A 20,858-nucleotide genomic window follows, 5' to 3' on the forward strand; every position below is an offset into this window, starting at 1 on the left:
CCTGCCACTCCCAATTCACAGTTGAGTACCTTTGCTATCAAAATGAAAGGAAAATTTTGTATATTTGAATAACTAAGCCATTTTGATGTCTACATCGATGAGTAATGGTAACAGATTCTTCTGGATATGCTAGCATTTGCCATAACAATGACCAGTGAGACTGAATTATTATATCACATAGGATGAAGCTACTCAGTATTCCATAACCCTAAACTGTTGCTGGTGGTTCTTTGTCCTGCTAGGTCCCGCCTCCCTTCTAAGTCCCAAATAAACATACAGAAACATTATATTAATTATTAAGCTTTGGCTAGGGCTTCTTATTAGTTAGCCCTGTCTTAATTATTAACAATTTTCTATTAGTCTATGTATTTCCATATGGCCTTATCTTACTAGAGAACATCTGGTGTGTGCTATCTTTTGGTCAGCTACATGGTGACTGTTTTTTGTCAGGCTCTCTCTGCCTACCTTTCCCAGAATTCTCCTCGTCTCCTAGCCCCGCTTATTTTCCTGCCTCTCTGGCCAAATAGTGTTTCATTCATCAGCCAATAAGAGAAGGACATCCCCATCACCTAAACAGATCTAGAAATATTCTTTGTTTTTTATTCCTAAATTTTGTCTAAGACATGCAGTGTTATGTAATGGGAGGGTTTCCAAATAATCTTACCTTTTTGTCATGGAAGAGAGATTATGTGTTTTGTTTTGATAGTTAAAGCCAAAATAGTTTCATGTAATTGAAATAATTTTGTCTGTTTCCTTTGTCTTAGAGCCTTCAGGGGGAGTTAGAACCGGCATCTTTTTCCTGGACATATGAGGAAATTAAAGAAGTTCACAGGCGCTGGTGGCAACTGAGAGATAATGCTGTAGAAATCTTTTTAACAAATGGCAGAACACTCCTACTGGCATTTGACAATTCCAAGGTAAATCCACCATTGTTAGATTTGTAACTGTTGAAATGATCATGTGACCAACGATGCTATTGATTTTATGAAGTTTAGTTAAATGAAGGTTAATTTTCTTAAAGTCATATAAAATATACTATATACTTTATATTTTAATCTTAATTAAGGAAGTCCTTACTCTTATTAAGATTCTCTCTGACCTCTAAAATGTTAAATTTGAACTCCTCAAAGACACTGAAAGGAGTAGCTAGTACTTGCTCAGGCTGTGATCCATCCTTGACATCCCATCACTTGCCTCATAGCCCTACTTTCTTTGTGGAAAGCCTTGGGAGGAGTTATATGTGCTGGCTACCACCAGCTTGTCCCTGCAGCCCCTTCTCCTGCCATGGTACCTTAGGTTCTCTCCAGAAATGCTCCACTCCTGCTTTCTTCTCGTCATTCTGTCCAGGTCACCATAGCCTCTATTACTAACTCTGTTCCTCAGCTTGCTTATCCTACCAGCAGCATTTGACATGCTGAGTAGCCTTTTCTTTCAACTTGTGACACCTTCCTTTCTGGGTCCCTGGGTTTCCATTTTTTTTTCCCTCTTCAGCTTTCCCACTCAGCATGTTTGCAGATCCTTCTTGAATAGCTCAGTCATTCTTCAGATCTCTTCTCATTCATCTCATGGCTTTTGAAGCAATCTATATCCTACAACTTTCAGCTCTGTGTCAGTGCCCAGGCCTCTACCCTTCATATCACACCCACTTATTTAACACTGCCTTACCATCTCCACTTGGAGTTGCTAGTTGTTACCTTGAACTAAATGTAAGATTCTTCCTGAAAATATCTTTCCGTTTTTCCCCATTTCCATAAATTGAACCTCCATCTCTCTGTTGCCCAAACCAACAACCTTGAGAGTATCCTAGTAGACTCTGCCATTCATCCCACCCTGTATGTCTACTCCATCTAATCATATTCTTGACCTGACTAAACTACACTTTTGCTCTGAGCCACCATCATTTCTTACCTAAAGCATTTACAGCAGCCTCCTAACTGTCCCAGCTATATCCACACCCCACCTCTTCAGTCTGTCTCATTTCTCTATTCAAAATTCTGTAGCCGCTTCTCAAGCCACTCACTAAAAGTCAAAGCTCTTACAAGATCCTAACAAAGGCCCAGTTAGTCAAGAACCTTATTATCTCCTGACTTCATCTGTTATTCTCCCTTACTCATACTCTTATCTGTGGTGGTTTTCTTCTTGAATATATCAGACACACTGATATTGAAGAGCCTTTGTACTTAACTGCTTCCTGGAATGCTGTCCTCCATAGAACTCCCAATGACTCAGTCAGTTTTTTCAGGCCCCTTGATCTTCCTCAGCAGAGTCCCTTATTGTACCAAACAGTGTCCCCTCCCTCTTAATCCTGACTATATAAAATAGCAGTGTCTTAGTCACTGTTCTATTGCTGTAAAGAAGCACATGACCACAGAAACCCTTATAAAATAAGACATTTAATTGGAGCTTACTTACAGTTTCAGGGTTTAGTCAGTTATCATCATGGCAGGGAGCATGGAGGGATGAATGGTACTGAAGCAGTAATTGAGAGCCAAATCATGCTACACACAGAGAGAAGCGGGGGAAGGCTAGTATGGACTTATGAAACTTTGACCCACATACTACAAAAAGGCTACACCTCCTAATCCTTGTAATCCTTTCAAACAGCTCCACTCCCTGGTGACCAACTTCCTAGTATGAGTTTATGGGGGCCATTCTCATATTACTGATATAATAACAGCAGGAAAGTTTAGCTGGAACACTCAGACCAGGTCTGTTCTGATATAATCAGACTGTGAGTGCAGAATGCCATGCTCTTTCTACACTATCATGCTGCACCTGAATTTTTTGTCATGACTATCTATGTCTAAGTGACTTCTGTGCATAACTTTCCCTTGGAAATTATGGTCAGATAACAAAGAAATTTCTGCCAGATAATTTTACTAGAAGATTTATACAGCAGTAAGCCTAATGACTAAGATCCTGCCCATGGAAGTAAACTGCAGTCAGATTGTTGTTCTCTGCCACTTAATGCAGATTTCTTGGGGGATTTCAGATTAATAATATGTCTACAATGTTTTGCTTTTCTAGGGACATATCAATAAAGCTAAAAATATCTGGTCTTTTTTTTTTCTCCGTCCCTTTTAGGTTCGTGATGATGTGTACCAGAGCATTCTCACAAATAACCTCCCCAATCTCCTGGAGTATGGCAACATTACTGCTCTGACAAACCTGTGGTATACTGGACAAATTACCAATTTTGAATATTTGACTCATTTAAACAAGCATGCCGGCCGATCCTTCAATGATCTCATGCAATACCCGGTGTTCCCCTTTATCCTCTCTGACTATGTTAGTGAGACTCTTGACCTCAATGATCCATCTATCTATAGGCAAGTAAAAGCATCACATTTTGGGTTCATCTGCATGCTAAATTTATGCCATTAAAGTTTTTATTTAGAAAATTTTCAAATATGCACACAAATTTAATGATTAATGAAGCCTTTATAATTCATCTTCCTCAATTTAGCAATTGTGAATTATGAAGATTTTACCAAACTTGCATCCTTTTTTGTTTTTATTTCAGGTATCTAGTTATGTCACATCTTAGTTCTACTGTATACATCTTTTGTAACAGTGGTTCCTTACATTTTTACAGTGCTAATATCCTATCTAAGAAAATTAACAATCCTAATAATACCTAACATACCAACCATATTCACTGTCTCCTGCTTATCTTGACAATGCCTTTCATAATTGGTTATTTTTGAATTAAGTCTGTTGTTACATTTTATTGCTGATATGTGAAAAATACATCTAAAAAGACCTTCAAGTTTTTATATGTATTTTATTTTGCAGCATAATAACATTTGTTCCAGTAGTCTCTGTTTGCCAGAAAACAGGGATTGGTTCAAAAGGTTTACTTGTATTCGATTTATCCTTTATTTGGGACGGAATCCACCATAGATGGTTTGTGTGAACTTGATGTCACTACCTATCATCAGGAGGATCATAATGTCCCTCTCTGAGGATGCTTATGATGATTTATAGGTGCAAGTTGACACTGAACTTCTATCCAATAGTTTCATCCATGGCTTTATTGCTTGAATCAATTATTTCAGTAGAAATTGCATAAGAATGGTTTCCTATCTGTCTTAGTTGTGTTTTGTTGTTGCTGTGTTGCTGTGATGAAATAAGTTGGAAAGGAAAGGGTTTATTTATCATCAAAAGAAGCCAGGATAGGCTTTTTTTTTTTTTAGTCTATGATTTTATTTTATTTTATTTACTGTAGCTCCAAATGACACTGTAACGATAAGCAACACATACTTACTGAAAGTAAAACTAAGTATTTATTGTAGAAATTACTCACAAGATACCAAACAAGTAACCCAGATGAGCCAAGCAGTTTTCCGCTGCCGAACCGGAAGCCGAACTCCGGGAAAAGAGACCAAGACTTCCTGTGTGCTGTCTTTTATGCCTTCCCCCGTAACGCCCCCTAGCCATGCCCAAAAGTGGGCCTGGCTAGTGACGTAGTTCACCGCCTACGTACGTATACGTCTTTACGTCCCGTCCGGCCGTATACATCTTTAGTCCTGCCTAAAGTGGGCGTGGTTAACGGTGTGGTAAACCGCCCTTTTATTACCTCATCTGTATGCGCCTCTAGTAAGTCACATGTTTAATGGCGGCATACAGACTTCCTCCTACAATTCCCCTTTTAGTCTAAAAAAGGACAACTTGTGTCCATGAACAAAATGTATCAAACATCTATTCTATCTAAACCTAAACTTATCTGAAAGAAATACCCAAATCTGAACACCTCCTTCCAATCCCAACTCTAAATTAATTGAAAACTAACACTAACAGGTGTAAACTATCTTATAATATCCATAGTAGGGAGAGGGGGCGTGGAATTCTCAAAACTACTTCCTGCTGAGATGGGACGATGATAATCTCATGGGGACCTGTGAGAAGAAAAATGTTAGTATAACAAAATCTCCGTAGATCAGACAGTCTCTGTATGGCAGGAGATGCTTGATTGAAGTTCCTGACTGGGGTTCTAGTGTTGATTGAAGCTCTCATCTGAAGCTCTGGCCAGATTGTAGAAGATGTGCTGTTTCAGTTTCATGGTCCGGAGTTGTGTAGAGTGATGTAGTTTCAAGCCAGTTTCAGGACTTCTGACACCATTTTGTTAAGAGAAGCTATTTCCTTGAGTGAAGCTTTCCCGCCCACCTGGTTCCAGAGCCGCATCAGTCCCAAATAAGCACACAGGATGCTATATTAATTATGAAGCTGTTGGCCTTGCTTGTTTCTTACTGGCTAGCTCTGACTTAAGTATTTACCCCATAATTGTTAATCTAAGTATGTCTCTTACCGGAGAATAGTTCCGGGCTCCTACCCCATGGCGTTACATCTCGAACTCCCTGTGTTTCTCCTTCCCAGAATTCTCCTGGACTCCTAGTCCCTCCTATCTTGGTTCCCTATAGGCTCAACAGTACTTTATTGACAAATGCACAGGACTTCCCCCAACAATTTACTATACAACTTTTTTAATATTTAACTTTTTACACGTGTTACTCTCAGTTCCCTCTCCCTCTCCTCCTCCCCCCCAGCTCCCCAGTCCTCCAAACCCCCCCCATCCCAGGATAGGATCTTAAACAAGGCAGGAACTTGGACACAGCAGCTGATACAGAGGCCATGGAGGGGTGCTGCACACTGGCTTGCTCATCATGAACTGCTCAGCCTGCTTTCTTATAGAACCCAGGATCACCAGCCCAGGGCTGGCACCACCTACAATGGACTGGGCCCTCTTCCATCAGTCACTAATTAAGACTGGATCTTATGGAGGCATTTTCTCAGTTGAGGTTCCCTCCTTTCAGAAAACTCTAGTTGTGTCAAAACTAGCCAGCACAGTAATCCTTTCATTTCTTCTAAATCTATGAGAAGAAAAAATAGAATCTGAGCTTAAGTTATTGTATTGTATTGGAGAGGAAGGAAACAACATAGAAACAAACTTAATAAATTCTCATTACCAAAGACAGGACAGTCTGAGGATCCAACAGAATAATGGAAGCAAGAACAAGTAGCTGAAACCCCTTGAAATGAAAAAATTCATTATTTAATCATTTTATAGTCTACATCTCCCTTATCCAAAATGTTTAGGATCATAAATGGTTTTGGATTTCTGAGTTTCAGAATAATTGCAGACTACCAGACTACCACAAATCTAAAATTGTGAAATCTAAGGTGCTCTAAAGTGTGGCTGGTTTTGATGCATGGTGTGTAAGAAGCTTTGAATTTAGGATCATTTTGGATTTCAGCTCTCTAGTTTAAGAATGTTCATTCTGTACTTTTAAAAAAATGAAACACATGCATGTGCACCCATGCACATAAACACACATGGGGTGGGGGGCATGAGACAAAGGTCATTGGTACCTTTGGAGGTAATTACTTAGTTTGAAGTTTGAGAATTAAAGGAAAAGTATTTCTGCCTTTCTTGAACAAACTATTATTTTAAAGAAACCAGTTCATTGGCAAATATTTTATTTAGTTGGGGGGGTTAAGGAGAGGGGAAGTTCTCATATTTAAAGAAAAATTGACTTGAAATATTTCACTCAGGATGTTATAAATATTTTAATTATAACTCTCCCAAAATAGCCCTAATTTGTTCCTTTCTCAAGAAATCAGGTTCAAGTCAATGCACGATGGCACATTGTCTTTCTTTTAGATACTATAAACACTGCTGTTGGACATTTGAATATTTTACACATTTCTGGTATAAATAGATGTGGCCTTTCTGGAAAGCGTTTGACAATGTGTATCCAAAAAAAACTGTTGAATGTGCACACTCTGTAAGAAGCTTCTAGGAATTATTCTTGAGAATGCTAAAGGACATATGTTCAACAAAAAGATTGCAACTTAACCAGCAGTTGTTTTATGAGGGATAGGGCCTGAATTTGCCTGATTCTTTGCTTGCTTTGGCATCTGGAACTGTATGCAAAGATTTAGCTAGGATTGTGGTGCTCCTGTAATTTTTCAAAGTATCTAAAATCTAGAAACAACCTACAGGTCCAACATTAGATGCAGATCTGGACTTGCATTTCCTTAACAGTTTGGAAAGTCATGATTTTGAATGATGTTTGTTGCTTGCAAGGCAACATGCTTATGTGAATTAAGGGTTGCTCATTTTGTTAATTGCTCATTTTCAGGATGAAGAAATGAGCAGCTGAATACTGGCAGTATCAAATTATTTAATATTTTTATATCATCTCTTTCTTTGTAGAAACCTATCTAAGCCTATAGCTGTGCAGTATAAAGAAAAAGAAGACCGTTATGTTGACACATACAAGGTAGCTTTAGTTTCTATTAATCCTTTGATATGTGAAAAATGGATCTTTATGAACCTATGCTTTTTAAGTTTGTAGTATTTATTTTTTTGTGCTTTGTTTCCTTGTGATTTAAGACTAGAAATCATATGAACTGAAAATCATTTTTGTTTTAGTTTTATGGAAACACCTTCCAAGAATAGAAAAAAGTATACTTTCATTTTAGCATAATTTGAAAACTAATTAGTTCATTGTATTTTCAAATACATAAAATTATATTTCTTATAAAAGTCACAAATTTCCAGAGACCCAACTATTCATGCCTCTGAGTTTTATTTATATAGAAATAGTGGTATCTTTATAATAGTAATATATTAATATGATCATGTTTGTTGTATATTGAATTTGGATGTATTTATTTCTACTATAAACCCTAGACATATTCAGAAAGATATGCATTTTAGATATTAGTGAAATTACCTATTTAAGTATAAATGAGTTATCCATATTGACAATGTCATATTAATGGAATTCCACTGGAAACTTAGAAAACTGGCTTACCGCATAGTATAGTCTTCATAATAGTATAATGATAGGAGCAGCAGAAGCAGTTTTCTCATATTCCCACATCATTCATGTCCAAATTCCTGAGATGTCCTTCTAAGTACCTGAAATTCACCATTTGATTCTTCTGCAACTGAAAATATGACAGTCTATGGGAGTCAAGACATTACTTGAAAATTCACTATATCCAACTTTGCTATCAGGCAGACAAAGCTACAAAGATGAGCATAGTGACAGATAGGAAATGCGTCCCTTTGTGGTGAGACGAGACAGAGGTGGGAAAGATCATTTTCTTTCACAATGTGTACATGCTTTCCAAAGCCATCATACACCACTGTGTTGATAGTGGTAATGTATGCTATCCTACTATATTTCCATTCCTAGAGAAGCACTTAACATATTTTGTGAAGCTCTTCATTGCATCTGTGGTGGTAGGATTGGCTCTTGGTTTTTGAGCACACCAGTTAGTTTAGCTATTTGGATCTGTTAACTAGGAGTGAGATTACAAAGCAGGTGTGTTCTTATAAGGGAATAGGAGTGGAGGTAGAGGGAACTGGATGGTGTTTCTCATTTGACCAGGGGTCAGTTGTAGACTCCTAGAACTCAAAATGGCTGTGGGTTCTGGACACAATTGGGAAGACAAGAATAGTGTCAAAGAGGTGGAGGAGAATAAAAGAGAGAACTAGTCGTATTTGGAGTACACAACTGTGAATTTGCCTGTTCTTTGTTATGTAGTACTTGGAGGAAGAGTACCGCAAAGGAGCCCGAGAGGACGACCCCATGCCTCCTGTGCAGCCTTACCACTATGGCTCCCACTACTCCAATAGTGGTACTGTGCTCCACTTCCTGGTCAGGATGCCTCCTTTCACTAAAATGTTTCTAGCCTATCAAGGTAAGGATATGATTTGTAATTACCCCAAAAGTCATATTATATCATTAGAACAAAACAACAACAAAAATCGTGTTGAAAATTTATACTAACCAAGTCTAGGAAAAAGAATTCCATTAACCAGTCACTAAAATCTTAATTTTAAAAAATGGTAGTCAACCATCCCAAGTATACACACGGACTTTGGACTCCCATAGAACAATGTGAGGTGCACTCTCACCCTGAACTCTTGGGGAAGGGTCTAGGCCCTGCCCTATATGAAATGACAGACTAGACACCCCCATGGAGGGCCTCACCCTCCCTGGGGGAATGAGGGGATAACGGAGGGGGGTTGGGGATGGTCACGGGAGGAGGGGAGGGAAAGGGAGAGGGACCTGGAACTGACTTGTGAAGCAACCTTGTTTCTTATCTAAATTTAAACTGGAAAATAAAATTTAAAAAATGGTAGTCAAATCTTGCTTCTGTCTGAGATTTTATCTTTAGACCATGTCTAAGTTTATAAAAATTGACTTTTTTAAAAATTAAGATCTAATTCACAAACTGCAAAATGACCAGTTAAATTATATGTGGCTCCCTTTTATTTAATTGTTTTGGTTTTTGTTTTTTGGTTGGTTTTTGTTGTTTTGTTTTTTGAGGCAACATTTTTTCTGTGTAACCTTTGCTGTCCTGGAACTCACTCTGTAGGCCAGGCTACCCTCAAACTCAGAGATCTACCTGCCTCTGCTTCCTGAGTGATAAGATTAAGGGCATATACCACAGCGTCCATCCCAGCTCTCTTTTAAAAACTTGCCAACCAGTAATTATTTCAAAATACAGAAGTTTTACAGCTTATGTAATTTTTTATCTAAAATCTGTTGTAGGAAAGTATTGTTATTATTTATGATATCTAGTCAATAAAGAACACACTGGCATCATCATTTTAGTAAAGCTTATTAATAATCTAACTCAGCACTTTGCAAGACAGCATGAAGATTACTGAGGGAATTCACTGTATACCAATGGGGACAAACTTACCATGCTGTCCAGTGAGAGCTGAGGTATTGGTTCTGTAATTGTTCCTTGTGACATCTGTTTAGGAAACCATTGTCCATTCAGATTCTGGCCCTTCTTAGACGTCTTTGACTTTAATTCTTAAGAACAACCTTTTAGAGGAACAAATTTGTATTCTCTATGCTTAGTCTATGAATGGGGCTTTTAATATTTGCCCAGAATAAATGTCCCACACAATGGCTATTCAATTATTGAGAGGGGGGATGGATTATATATTCATGGGCCAATGTGAGCATGCCTGCAGAAGCCAGAAAGGACATCAGGTATCTTGCTTTATTACCCTGTACCTTATTCTGTAGGAAAGGATATCTCACTAAACTTTGAGTGAATCTGGCAGCCAAAAGACCCCAGAGATACTTCTTTCTCTCCCCAGCCCCACAGCACTGGGTAACAACACATGTTGCCATTCCAAGCTTTTTTATATGGGTACTAGAATCCAAACTCAGATCTTCAATGCTTGTGCTATAAGCGCTCCTACCCACTGAGCCATTTCTCTAGTTTCCCAAGACAATTGTCATGTCCCTTTCTTCCCTCTCAGTCTTGCTTTCCCTTGACAAATTATCCCTAGTAAATTTGATCTCAGATTGAGTGTGTATGATCCCATTCCAGCTGGTACAAAGAATTCCCATAAACAAGCAGCCCTGTTAAGGAAGATCATTCAGAACTGATGTCTATACCATCCTTGCTTGCTGTGGATTCTAAGTGTGCTGTTGTTTGAAGATCTTTTTGGACATAAGAACATTCGTTTGTGAATGTTATTTTGTTAAAAATGGCAGTGAAACAATATTTTAATGTAGTCTGAAATGCTGCAGTGCTATTAATATTAACATCCCTCCAACTAAAACCATTTCTTTCAGTGGAGCCCAAGAATTCATCAATATAAACATTTCTAGTCAACCATCAATATTTATTATTATTGCTGTTATGAATGGATTCATATACAATTTTAGTTTTTCTTCGTTAAGTAGTTACATTGTTGTTGTTTTGAAATCAAGTCTCATGTAACCAAGGTGGGCCTTAAACTTACTAAGAAGCTGAGATTGGCCTTGAATTCCTGATCCTCCTGCCTCTACATCCCAAGTTCTGATATTACAGGAGTGCACTGTCATGCCTAAATTTTCATTGCATATTTATGCATAGATTATTTTTAAACTCTAACACACTACCTTAATCCTCATTTACTTTTACTTCATTAAATTTTTGCTGGCTTTTGAATTTTTTCTTAACCTAATGAGTTAAGGAATTCTCAACCTTAGCACTATTGTTACTTTAAATTACATTTTTTTCTTAAGGGTTGCCCTGTGCATTGCAGGAAATTTTAGCAGCATCCTTAGCTTCTACCAACCAATGTTAGTGGTACATGAATCCTACCATATGTGACAACCAAATATAACTTTAGACATTACCAAATAATACCCAGAGGAGGAAAGCACTGCCCATTGAGAGCCACTGATCTATATTCTAGATTCTAGTAATTTGCAGTGGGACTTGTTAAAAACAGAAGCTACAGAGGGTTGTACAATCCAGACAGAACCTATTGTATGCTACTCTTGTTATACTTAGTCTAAGCTCTATATGCAATGACTCCATGATAACCTAACATGTTTTACTTTCTTGAAAAAATTATAAATCTTATTTTTTTGCCACATTTGATTTAGTGACCAGCCAATGCTAACTGGCTCAGTGTAATAGATGAAAAGCAATAAAAATAATGGAAAATGTATCTCAGCAGAGCAAGCAGGCTTGGAGAAAGAAATGAGCTCATCCTTTTGCAAATACTGTGCTTGGTGCTCACATTAGTTTGTGATATTCTCAGACTTGCGATATGCTCAGATTCCTGCAAGTGCAGAGGAATTTCAAACAATATAGCACAGTCCCTAAGAACCATATATACAGCTGCTTCTCTTACGAACTGGCCTTTTCACATCACTTAATATCCCAAACCTGTGATTGGAAAAGCTGGTAATTGTTCTCAGAAAAGATATAGGGACAAAATTCAGTTCTTTGTCTATTCCAGAAAAAAATGAACAAGAGTGAGTATGCTCAGTTTTACACTAATTGATAAAAATCTTAATCCTTAAACTCAGAGTTGGTGCATCTGAAAAGCAGTGTCAGTGTTGCATGTTTTCTCTCTTGTGCAGAATTTAGATTTAAATATGTGTCTGTGTATATTGGTATAGAAGCAGAAGGGGACTATGTAAGGGAAAGAAGTGGTCTGAAGGGCAGAGAAAGAGAACAAAGGTAATAGTGTGTTTTCTTTTACATGAAAAATCTAATATGTCAACACACATACAACCTAAAAACAGAAGAGGAACTGACTATCTTCAGGAGGACACATGGGTGGCAGCAATTGGAATGAGGAAGGAAAGGTGGGAGATAATAGGAGAGGAAAATAGAAGAAAATTATAGTGAAGTGCTATATGAAAAATTTCATAATGAAATATTATTTTGTACTCCAATAAGTTTAATTTTGGAAAGCAGTGGTCCCTCCCTTAAAAAAATATCTAAATAGTATTGGTAAAGAAAAGAGCCATATACCAATCTTGATTGTCTCCCCCTCCTTCCATCCCTCCTCTTGCCCACCCCACGTGTGTGTGTGTGTGTGTGTGTGTGTGTGTGTGTGTGTGTTTTCAAGTGCATGAATGTATGTGCCTGCTTGTGGAGGCCATAGATCACCAACAGGTGTCCTCCTCAACTGTTCCCCGTTTTTTGAAACACTATCTATCACTGAACCTAGAACTCACCAAGTCAGCTAGCCTACATAGCCAGTGATCCAGGAATCTCTATGTGTTGCCCACACGTTGACCACCCCAGTGCTGAAGTTACAAAAATACATCATCCCACCTGGTTTTACATGAAAGCTCAAATCCAACTCTCTGTCCTTATGCTTTTATAGTAGGTACTTTGCCACACAAGCCATCTCGTCAACCCATAATTTTCCCTTCTTTGAAATTATACATTCACTTTAATAAAGAGATCATTTTTATATGTCCATTATGTACTGGTGTGGGTGGTTCCTAGACTACTGCTTTTGTAAAATTTTCATTTTAACTAGGTAGAAGATAGTAGTCATTAAAGCAAGTAAATGATAGAAATTCTTCAATTTAGAGATGATGAAATCCTAATACAGTTGAAAATAATGTCATTTCAAGAACTTGAATCCTATTTTAAATAAGCCAAAGGACCATTTCTTCATTGATTTTTGAAGCAACAAAAGTTATGAAAACTTCAAGTGGAATAAAGTCTTTGTGTTTTCATTGTATTATTGAAATTTCTTTTTAGATCAAAGTTTCGACATTCCAGACAGAACTTTTCATTCTACAAACACAACTTGGCGCCTGTCGTCTTTTGAATCCATGACTGATGTGAAGGAGCTAATTCCAGAGTTTTTCTATCTTCCTGAGTTCCTAGTGAACCGTGAAGGTACACAACAGATAATTTCTCGCATATTTTGAAGAGTATGCAATTGAGTTATAATTTTCCAGGAATAAAAGTAGCTTTTCTAAGACTTGAAATGTGAATTCCTAGATAGGAGAGACTCACTTCATTAAATGTATAATTTTATTTCGAGTTGAGCTTGAGGATTTCTAATGTTCTGTAAGACTGTCTACATTTAGGGAACTGTGGTGTTTTTGTTGTTTTGGGGTTGCTTTGGCTCGGTTTGATTTGGTTTTTTGTTTTTGTTTTTCAAGATAGGGTATCTTTGAGTAGCCCTGGCTATCTGGGAATTCCATCTGTAGACAGGGCTGGTTGGCTTTGAATTTACAGAGATCCACCTGCCTCTGAGTCCTGAGTGCTGGAAGTAAAGGTGTGTATTACCACCATCTGGCCAGGGGAACTGTGTTTTTAGCTAAAGTTATTTGTAACATGTATTTAACTTCATTACACAATTTTTTTCTGCTTATAAAAGTTACAATCATTAAAAGATAAGGGTAAAAAGCAATTCATTGAAAATATAAATTAACTAAAATCTGAATGACTTTCTCTTTGAAATCCAGATAAAATCTTTATTCCAAATACTTATGTCATTTCAAGCCAGTGTTAGTTTTTTTTTCTGACAATAAGGAAAACACCACCAGGAGGTAGAAACCTGTTGATTATGAATACAATCTAAATGATTTTATGAGGAAATAGGGGAATAAAACAGTCTGGGGCTAGGACTGTGACTCAATTGGGGCTGTACTCTCCTAACATGTACTACGTAAACCACATGTGGTTGTGCATGTCCGTAATCCTGAGTATGGGAGGAAAAAGAAAAAGCAATGAAGGAAAACTTTCTAAGAACTATCTAATAATCAAAAGTCAAACAGGCTGGGCATTGGTGGTGCATGCCTTTAACCCCAGCACTCAGGAGGCAGAGGCAGGTGGATCTCTGTGAATTTGAGGCCAGCCTGATCTATAGAGTGAATTCCAGGACAGGCGCCAAAGCAATACAGAGAAACACTGTCTTGAAGAAAAAACAAAAACAAAACAAAAGTCAAACAGTTTTCTGGAGGATAAAATCCAGTGCTGCTATGCCAGTGACCACTGACCTTGACCACCCTTTTGAATCTCAGTCAACTCTGGGACTGATATGTTTGAGTTGTCCTTAAATTTCCTATGACTCTTAGGAGTATATGAAATTGAGACATATCTTTAGGTAAGTCAGTGTTAGACAAAACACATTAAAATGTTGTTGTATGCTGTCTTCTGAGGCTGTTAGCAAATTATTAATGCACTCAACCTACTGATTACCTTGGAGCTGTTTCATCCTGTTGCCTATCTAAAATCACCTCAGTTTGGAGCTCCAGTGGCACAATCATTGTACAGTACTAATATGAAGCTCATTTTAATCTATTGCCTGTTTTCTCTGTCTCTAATGTATGTTCCTTTTATGGCTTTATGACAAATAACTCCAATACTTAGTGACTCAAAGCAACAATAAATTTGTTATTTATCACAGTTTTTGCAAGTCCAGGCCAACCAAATGTCCTTTGTTGCATTTAGAGCTTGGGCAGCTAGGGCAAGGGGAATGGCAAACCTTCCAGAATGTGTCTTCAAGAGGGCTGGTTTGGGCTTCCTCACATACTATTTGGCTAATCAGGAATCCAAAGGCAAGTATCCTGAGAGAGATAGACCAAAGCTAAATGACCTTTTCCAAACTAGCCTTGTCATCCAAACAGCATCTTTCTCTGCTCTTGTTCATCTGTGTCCACTCAGATCCAAATTGAACACTCACAGGCTACCACTTGATGAGGCAAATAAGACCTCAAAGCATAGTAGGTGAGAAATACTGTTGCCTGTTTCTTTAACCTTTATTGTTTTGTTTTATGTGTATGGGTGTTCTGCCTGTATATATGTATGCACCACATGTATGCAGTGTCTGCAAAGGCCAGAGAGCATTGGATCCCTTGAGACTGCAGTTATAGACAGTTGTAAGCCTCCATGTGGGTATTGAGAATTGAACCCAGATCCTTTGAAAGCACAATCAGTGTTCTTAACCATTGAGCCATCTCTCCAGCCCCTGTAACCTCTTATTAAAAATATAACTTCCTCTGATGCTTCTGTCTTTTCCTATGAGCATTCCTCTCCATGCCCTTTAGTCATCTATTCTGAGTGTCTCCTTTTGATGTGCCCTGGGTACCTGAAAGTAATGATTGAGTTTACGGTCCCTCCCCAGTCTTTATGCCTCACTGGCCACCATTAACTAAATCGGGCCTCCCACCAAGCCTATCACTGCCCTCCACAATACCATAGAAATCCTGAAATGCCTACTTACAAATACTATACATACCCTCAGTTTATAGTTTGTATCATGTCATTACAAAATGCTTATAAACTGGTGAAGAGCCTTCATACCATACTCACTTCATACCATAACCAGATGGACAATTTACTTTTTAAGAAGATCCTTTTTAATTTTTATCCTGCTTATAATAGTTAGCTTTTCTATAGAAAAATAAATCTCTATTCAAAGAGGTTTATTTGTTTTAAGAGATACTGTCTCCCTATGTAGTTCAGAATGGCCTAGAAACCCCCCCCATTTCTTTTTTAGCTTGACAAGGATTGGAATTGCAAACATGCACTGCTGTGCCTGGCTTTCAGACAAATTCTTTTAGGATACTGTTTTCAATATTTTTTATACTAGCAGACAAATGAAATGGGTACTAGCACATATTCATACCACAAAGAACCCTTTTAGTCAGCTGGGCAGTAATGGTGTATGTCTTTAATCCCAACACTTGGAAGGCAGAAGCAAGCAGATCTCTGAGTTTAAGGCCACCCTGGTCTACAGAGTGAGTTCCAGGACAACCAGGACTACACAAAGATACCTTGTCTCAAAATACAAAACGAAAAAGAACCCTTTTAGCTAGTGTGTTACATTTTCAGTTGAGCCAGGAATAATCAGTAAAAAAGAACTCAAGGCAGGCCTATAAAACTAGTATACTATAACAGCTCATTTTAGGGTGGTGTCTACTCTGTAAGGGGTTTTACAAATACAGAATATTAATATTTATTAAATATGTAGTACTCAATTTATGAAAATGACAACAACCTAGAAATGCTTATACAAAGCTTTAATTTGATTTTAGCCAAGTTTATAATTAAATAGCTATTTAAGCACTTGCTGTGTTTGGAGAGTTTGGTGAGTATAGTACTGGAATTCATGGGCACTGATGTCCTGCTTTTCCATCATCCTGTTAGAAGTGGTCAAAGGGTCAAGGTGAAAGTCCCAGTTTGAATTAGTATCTATCCTGTCCCTGTTGGTATAGAAAGAAGTAGATGGGCAGTGATTCTTGCTGTAGGGCAGTTCACCTACCTGCAACTACCAGGGTTGTTGGTGTATCATCTGTTTTCCAGAGCTCTTATGCTCTGTGGGCTGAATGAAGCATGCCTTGGTAGAGTTAAACATCATGTTTTAATCTTCCTTAGGTTTTGACTTTGGTGTGCGTCAGAATGGTGAACGAGTTAACCACGTCAACCTTCCTCCATGGGCACGCAATGATCCTCGACTGTTCATCCTCATTCACCGGCAGGCACTGGAATCTGACCATGTGTCCCAGAATATCTGTCACTGGATTGACTTAGTGTTCGGCTACAAGCAAAAGGGAAAGGCTTCTGTTCAAGCCATCAATGTTTTCCATCCTGCTGTAAGTGACTCTTTTATAAGAATTTGTACACATGTAAGTTAGAAACTCAATATTTTAAGGTTGGCTGTTAAACTATTTCTTTAAAATACCCAAGTCACCAAAGGTAGTGACACTAAGATGTTACTATTATTATAGAAGATTTTTTCAGTTTTATATTTTATCTCTTTAAAAATGTCTTAGATGTTACAGTCAGGGATTCTCTAAGACCACCCTTATAGCCAGTGATTTACTAAATAAATATGTGGACTCAGTTTGTAGCTCTAATTTATGCCAGTGAAGGACACAAAGTATAGCTTACCAAAGGAAACAAAGTCTGGGTGAAGCAAGGCATACATGGCTGTCTTCCCCCTTAAATCACAGAACATGTTCACTTTCTCCAGTTGCTCTTATAATGCATGTGAAGTGGTTTCCGCCAGGGAAGCTATCTAGAGAGTCAGAGTTCAGTGTCTCTTTGGGAATGATCACTTAGAAGCCATTTTGTGATGTGTACTGAAATTCCAGACCCAGAAGGAATACAGGTGTTTGGCAAGGACCACATTGTTTGCATAGTGTAGGTAGAGTGAGCCGTACTTGTCATTTAGGAAATGGTGAGAAGACTCATGAAATCCCAGCTCCCAGACACCAGTCAAGGAGGCAGCAGAGCTTTCCAAGGAGAATGGCCAGTTTGCTATGTTAGCCTTTTTCTGCATACTACTCTAGATGCCTGTTATGTTTTCTGAGAAACATCATTTTTCTTCATGACAGAAACAGCCTTATTAGAGAATATGTAAAATGTAACTATCAAAAAGAAGAAATATGAGAAATGAGTTAAAGCTTTTTACAGTGTCTCTAATAGAAGATATTTTTGAAAAGGAAAGTTATTATCATTTATCAAAACCACCTTCAAGACTTTTTTCTATACCTGCATATTATTCCAGTAGTTTAATATTAACTCTGTTTTTTAAATCTTTTTCTCTCCAAATAATTAAGTATTATATATATATATATATATGTGTGTGTGTGTGCGTATATATATGTATATATATATACATATATATATATTTAAGTCATTAGGTATCATTCTCTGTGGTTGTAATGACCACTACTATCCCTTTTTAAAACAGCTTCTAATTCCCTAATAGTAAAGTTGTTAATTTATACATGTACTAGTTTACATTCCTGTGTATACTTAAGAAACATTTGTTATGCTAGGATATCAGGGCACAGAGGTAACTAGGATAAGTAGAGGTAACAGGAAGAAGGTGGGTTTTGTGGGCTGATTGCATGTGTTAGGAAAGGTTCCAGTGAAATGGGTGAAAGGTCATGTCTAAGTACTAGGAGAGGAAATGGCAGAATACAAAGAGAAAGGTATTCCTAACTCTGCATGCTACTACTCAGTGCAAACCCACAGATCAGCTCTAATCCAGACTTCATTGAGCAAGGTGAATTGATTGACTGTGGGCTTACTCTCCAGTGGTGTCTTTGTAGATGATACCAATCTGAAAAAAAAGGTGTTTGTAACAAATATAGCTAAGTATACACTCCAAAGTCTTACAAGGTATTCTGCATCTGAGCTTGTTTATACCAGAGACCCATGACCACAGGGTGGTCCAAAAATAGAATCTTTTTAGTTTGTTGTTCTCTGTAATTACATTGGACACCTCCAAGGTACCCTTAGAAGGGAGAATGAAACAGTTCTACGGTGGCTCTACAAGCTGTTTGTGAAGGTGAGCACTTTTTAAAAAAAGGAAAACATTACCATTTGATTCACAAATAAGAGTTTTACAAAAAAAAAAGCAGTGAGTGAGGAGGAAAAATATTTCTTCCTTCTATCCATTTTATGTTCCTTATCAGGGACTTTACACAAAACAGATTAACAAGAGAAAACATGAAGACTTACCCAGTACAAACATTTTTTAACACCAGAGCATTCCCAAGGAAGGGATGCCCTCAACAAGTGCTTAGAATTGAGATTTTATACTAGAACTGATGGAAAGTACAACATTATGGAGTATGTGGCAAAATAAAAGCAATATGGGCCAAGACATGTAAATGGCGAATAATGAGGCCTTTTGAGTCATGTCCTCTGTGTGTACCTTGATCATTCTTCAGATAGGAGGCTGCTGCTTTTCTCCATGGAGGTACGTGTGGTGCTTCTGACCTGCTTCAGGGAAAGGGCAGAGTCCTTCCTCACATTCATTCTTCAGCTCAAAATACTCCATATGTCTAGGTACCATGTTTTGAGGTAGTATGTTCTGAGTGCATCAAGTAGGAAATAACGGCAAAGGTCTAGATATAACTTCTGAGTTGCATTCATATTTGATCCTGAAATGCAACGTTTAGAGCAATTATGAATTTAAACCTCTGTATACCCTCTCCTGTGCACATTGTTTTATATCATCTTTTCAGTAATTGAACCTAGAAACTGAAATATACAAGGTAATTCAGCTAACTGGAATATTTTTCACTAAGTCTTTGAGACCAGTATTCTAAAAAGTTGAATAACCATGAAGGTTGTTTAACTTCTGAAGTGCCATGGAAATTTTATTTTGACACATGTAAGAATGTAAGAATATTATGCATATGTGTGAAGATTGCTGTAACTGATTAGATGCAAAAACCTAGACTATCCACGGGAATGCACACCACTAATGACCAATAGCTTTATAACAGAGAAGTTCACGAAGCACATAGGGCAGACTCTCAGACACAATGCCATTTCAATAACTCACCCTGGAACCTTCCTTGGTGCTTTTTCATATTCACTGCTAGTTTCCATGGTGAACTCACTTACCTACATTGCAGTATCACTTCACTTTTGCCTTTTCCCATGTGTTGTTTTGGACATTAAGTTTCTTCAATAATTTACTTGATACTTTATCACATTCTCTGGCCTTAAATTTGAAATGTTTCCTAAACACACCTAATTAATACCAGTTAGACAAGATGTTTTATTTTGTTCACACATCAGAAATATTTGTTATTACTGTCTGATCCTAGTAAGACCAGTAAGGATAACTTGATCAGAAACATTTTAAAATCATTTGCATTCAAAATAGAGTATTGTTACCTAAAACAATTAAACAAGTTGTTTTCCTTTTAGCATTATGACTAATTCTAACATCACATTTCTGACTCCATGTTCTTTGACTTTTTTCTCTGCAGACATACTTTGGCATGGATGTCTCTGCAGTTGAAGATCCAGTGCAGAGGCGAGCTTTAGAAACCATGATAAAAACATATGGGCAGACCCCTCGTCAGTTGTTCCACACAGCCCATGCCAGCCGACCTGGAGCCAAGCTCAACATTGAAGGAGAGCTTCCAGCAGCTGTTGGCTTGTTAGTACAATTTGCTTTCAGAGAGACCCGAGAACCAATCAAGGAAATCACTTATCCGGTATGTTATTTTGACATCAGCAAAATTCAGCAAACTTGATTGGATTCCTGCCATGCCCCTCACTTAGCTATGGGGGTGCAGACATGAATAGAATGGTCCTAGCCTACAGATAAGCACCAGGCAGTGCAAGACAGGCAGAAGTGGCTAGAGCAATGACCTGTATGTGCAGTGAGTGCTGCATCAGTGGCATGTGGAGAGTGTCATTCAAGCCCAGGGAAAAGAAGCATTTTGGGGCAGACAGAAACTATTCACAGGGAGCACAGAAGGGCTATTACTAGGGATAGCCTCAACAAACAGACTTTTTTTAAAATTTCACATACCAATTGCAGTTCTTCCTCCCTCCTCTCATCCCGCTCCCCCCACCTTCCCCTCACCCCACCCTCATCCGATCCTCAGAGAAAGTATGATCTCCCATGGGGAATCAAAGAAGTCTGTCCCATCACCACAATGAGGCCTGGCCAAGGCCCTTCCCTCTGTGTCTAGGCTTAGCAAGGTATCTCTCCATAGGAAATGGTCTCTAAAATGCAAGTTCATGTACTAAGGATAGATCAGGGACCTACTGCCAGTAGCTTCATAAACTGCCCAATCCAC

The 20,858-nt window shown here is 38.1% G+C and overlaps 1 protein-coding gene across 4 annotated transcripts in view; it reads left to right on the top strand.

Annotated features, from left to right (window-relative positions):
* Window positions 1-20,858, top strand: part of Lyst (lysosomal trafficking regulator) — a 165,957-nt gene that overhangs the window by 122,271 nt on the left and 22,828 nt on the right. For all 4 annotated transcript variants that reach the window (XM_040755607.1, XM_040755606.1, XM_040755610.1 and 1 more), the window contains 7 exons: window positions 765-917; window positions 3,085-3,329; window positions 7,217-7,283; window positions 8,559-8,715; window positions 13,045-13,185; window positions 16,675-16,892; window positions 20,037-20,267. In XM_040755607.1, the coding sequence (XP_040611541.1) occupies window positions 765-917; window positions 3,085-3,329; window positions 7,217-7,283; window positions 8,559-8,715; window positions 13,045-13,185; window positions 16,675-16,892; window positions 20,037-20,267 (1,212 nt within the window). The remainder of the gene's footprint in view (window positions 1-764; window positions 918-3,084; window positions 3,330-7,216; window positions 7,284-8,558; window positions 8,716-13,044; window positions 13,186-16,674; window positions 16,893-20,036; window positions 20,268-20,858) is intronic.

This window comes from Mesocricetus auratus, unplaced genomic scaffold (assembly GCF_017639785.1).
Source record: "Mesocricetus auratus isolate SY011 unplaced genomic scaffold, BCM_Maur_2.0 Super-Scaffold_100013, whole genome shotgun sequence".
In the NCBI taxonomy this organism is placed as follows: Eukaryota; Metazoa; Chordata; class Mammalia; order Rodentia; family Cricetidae; genus Mesocricetus; species Mesocricetus auratus.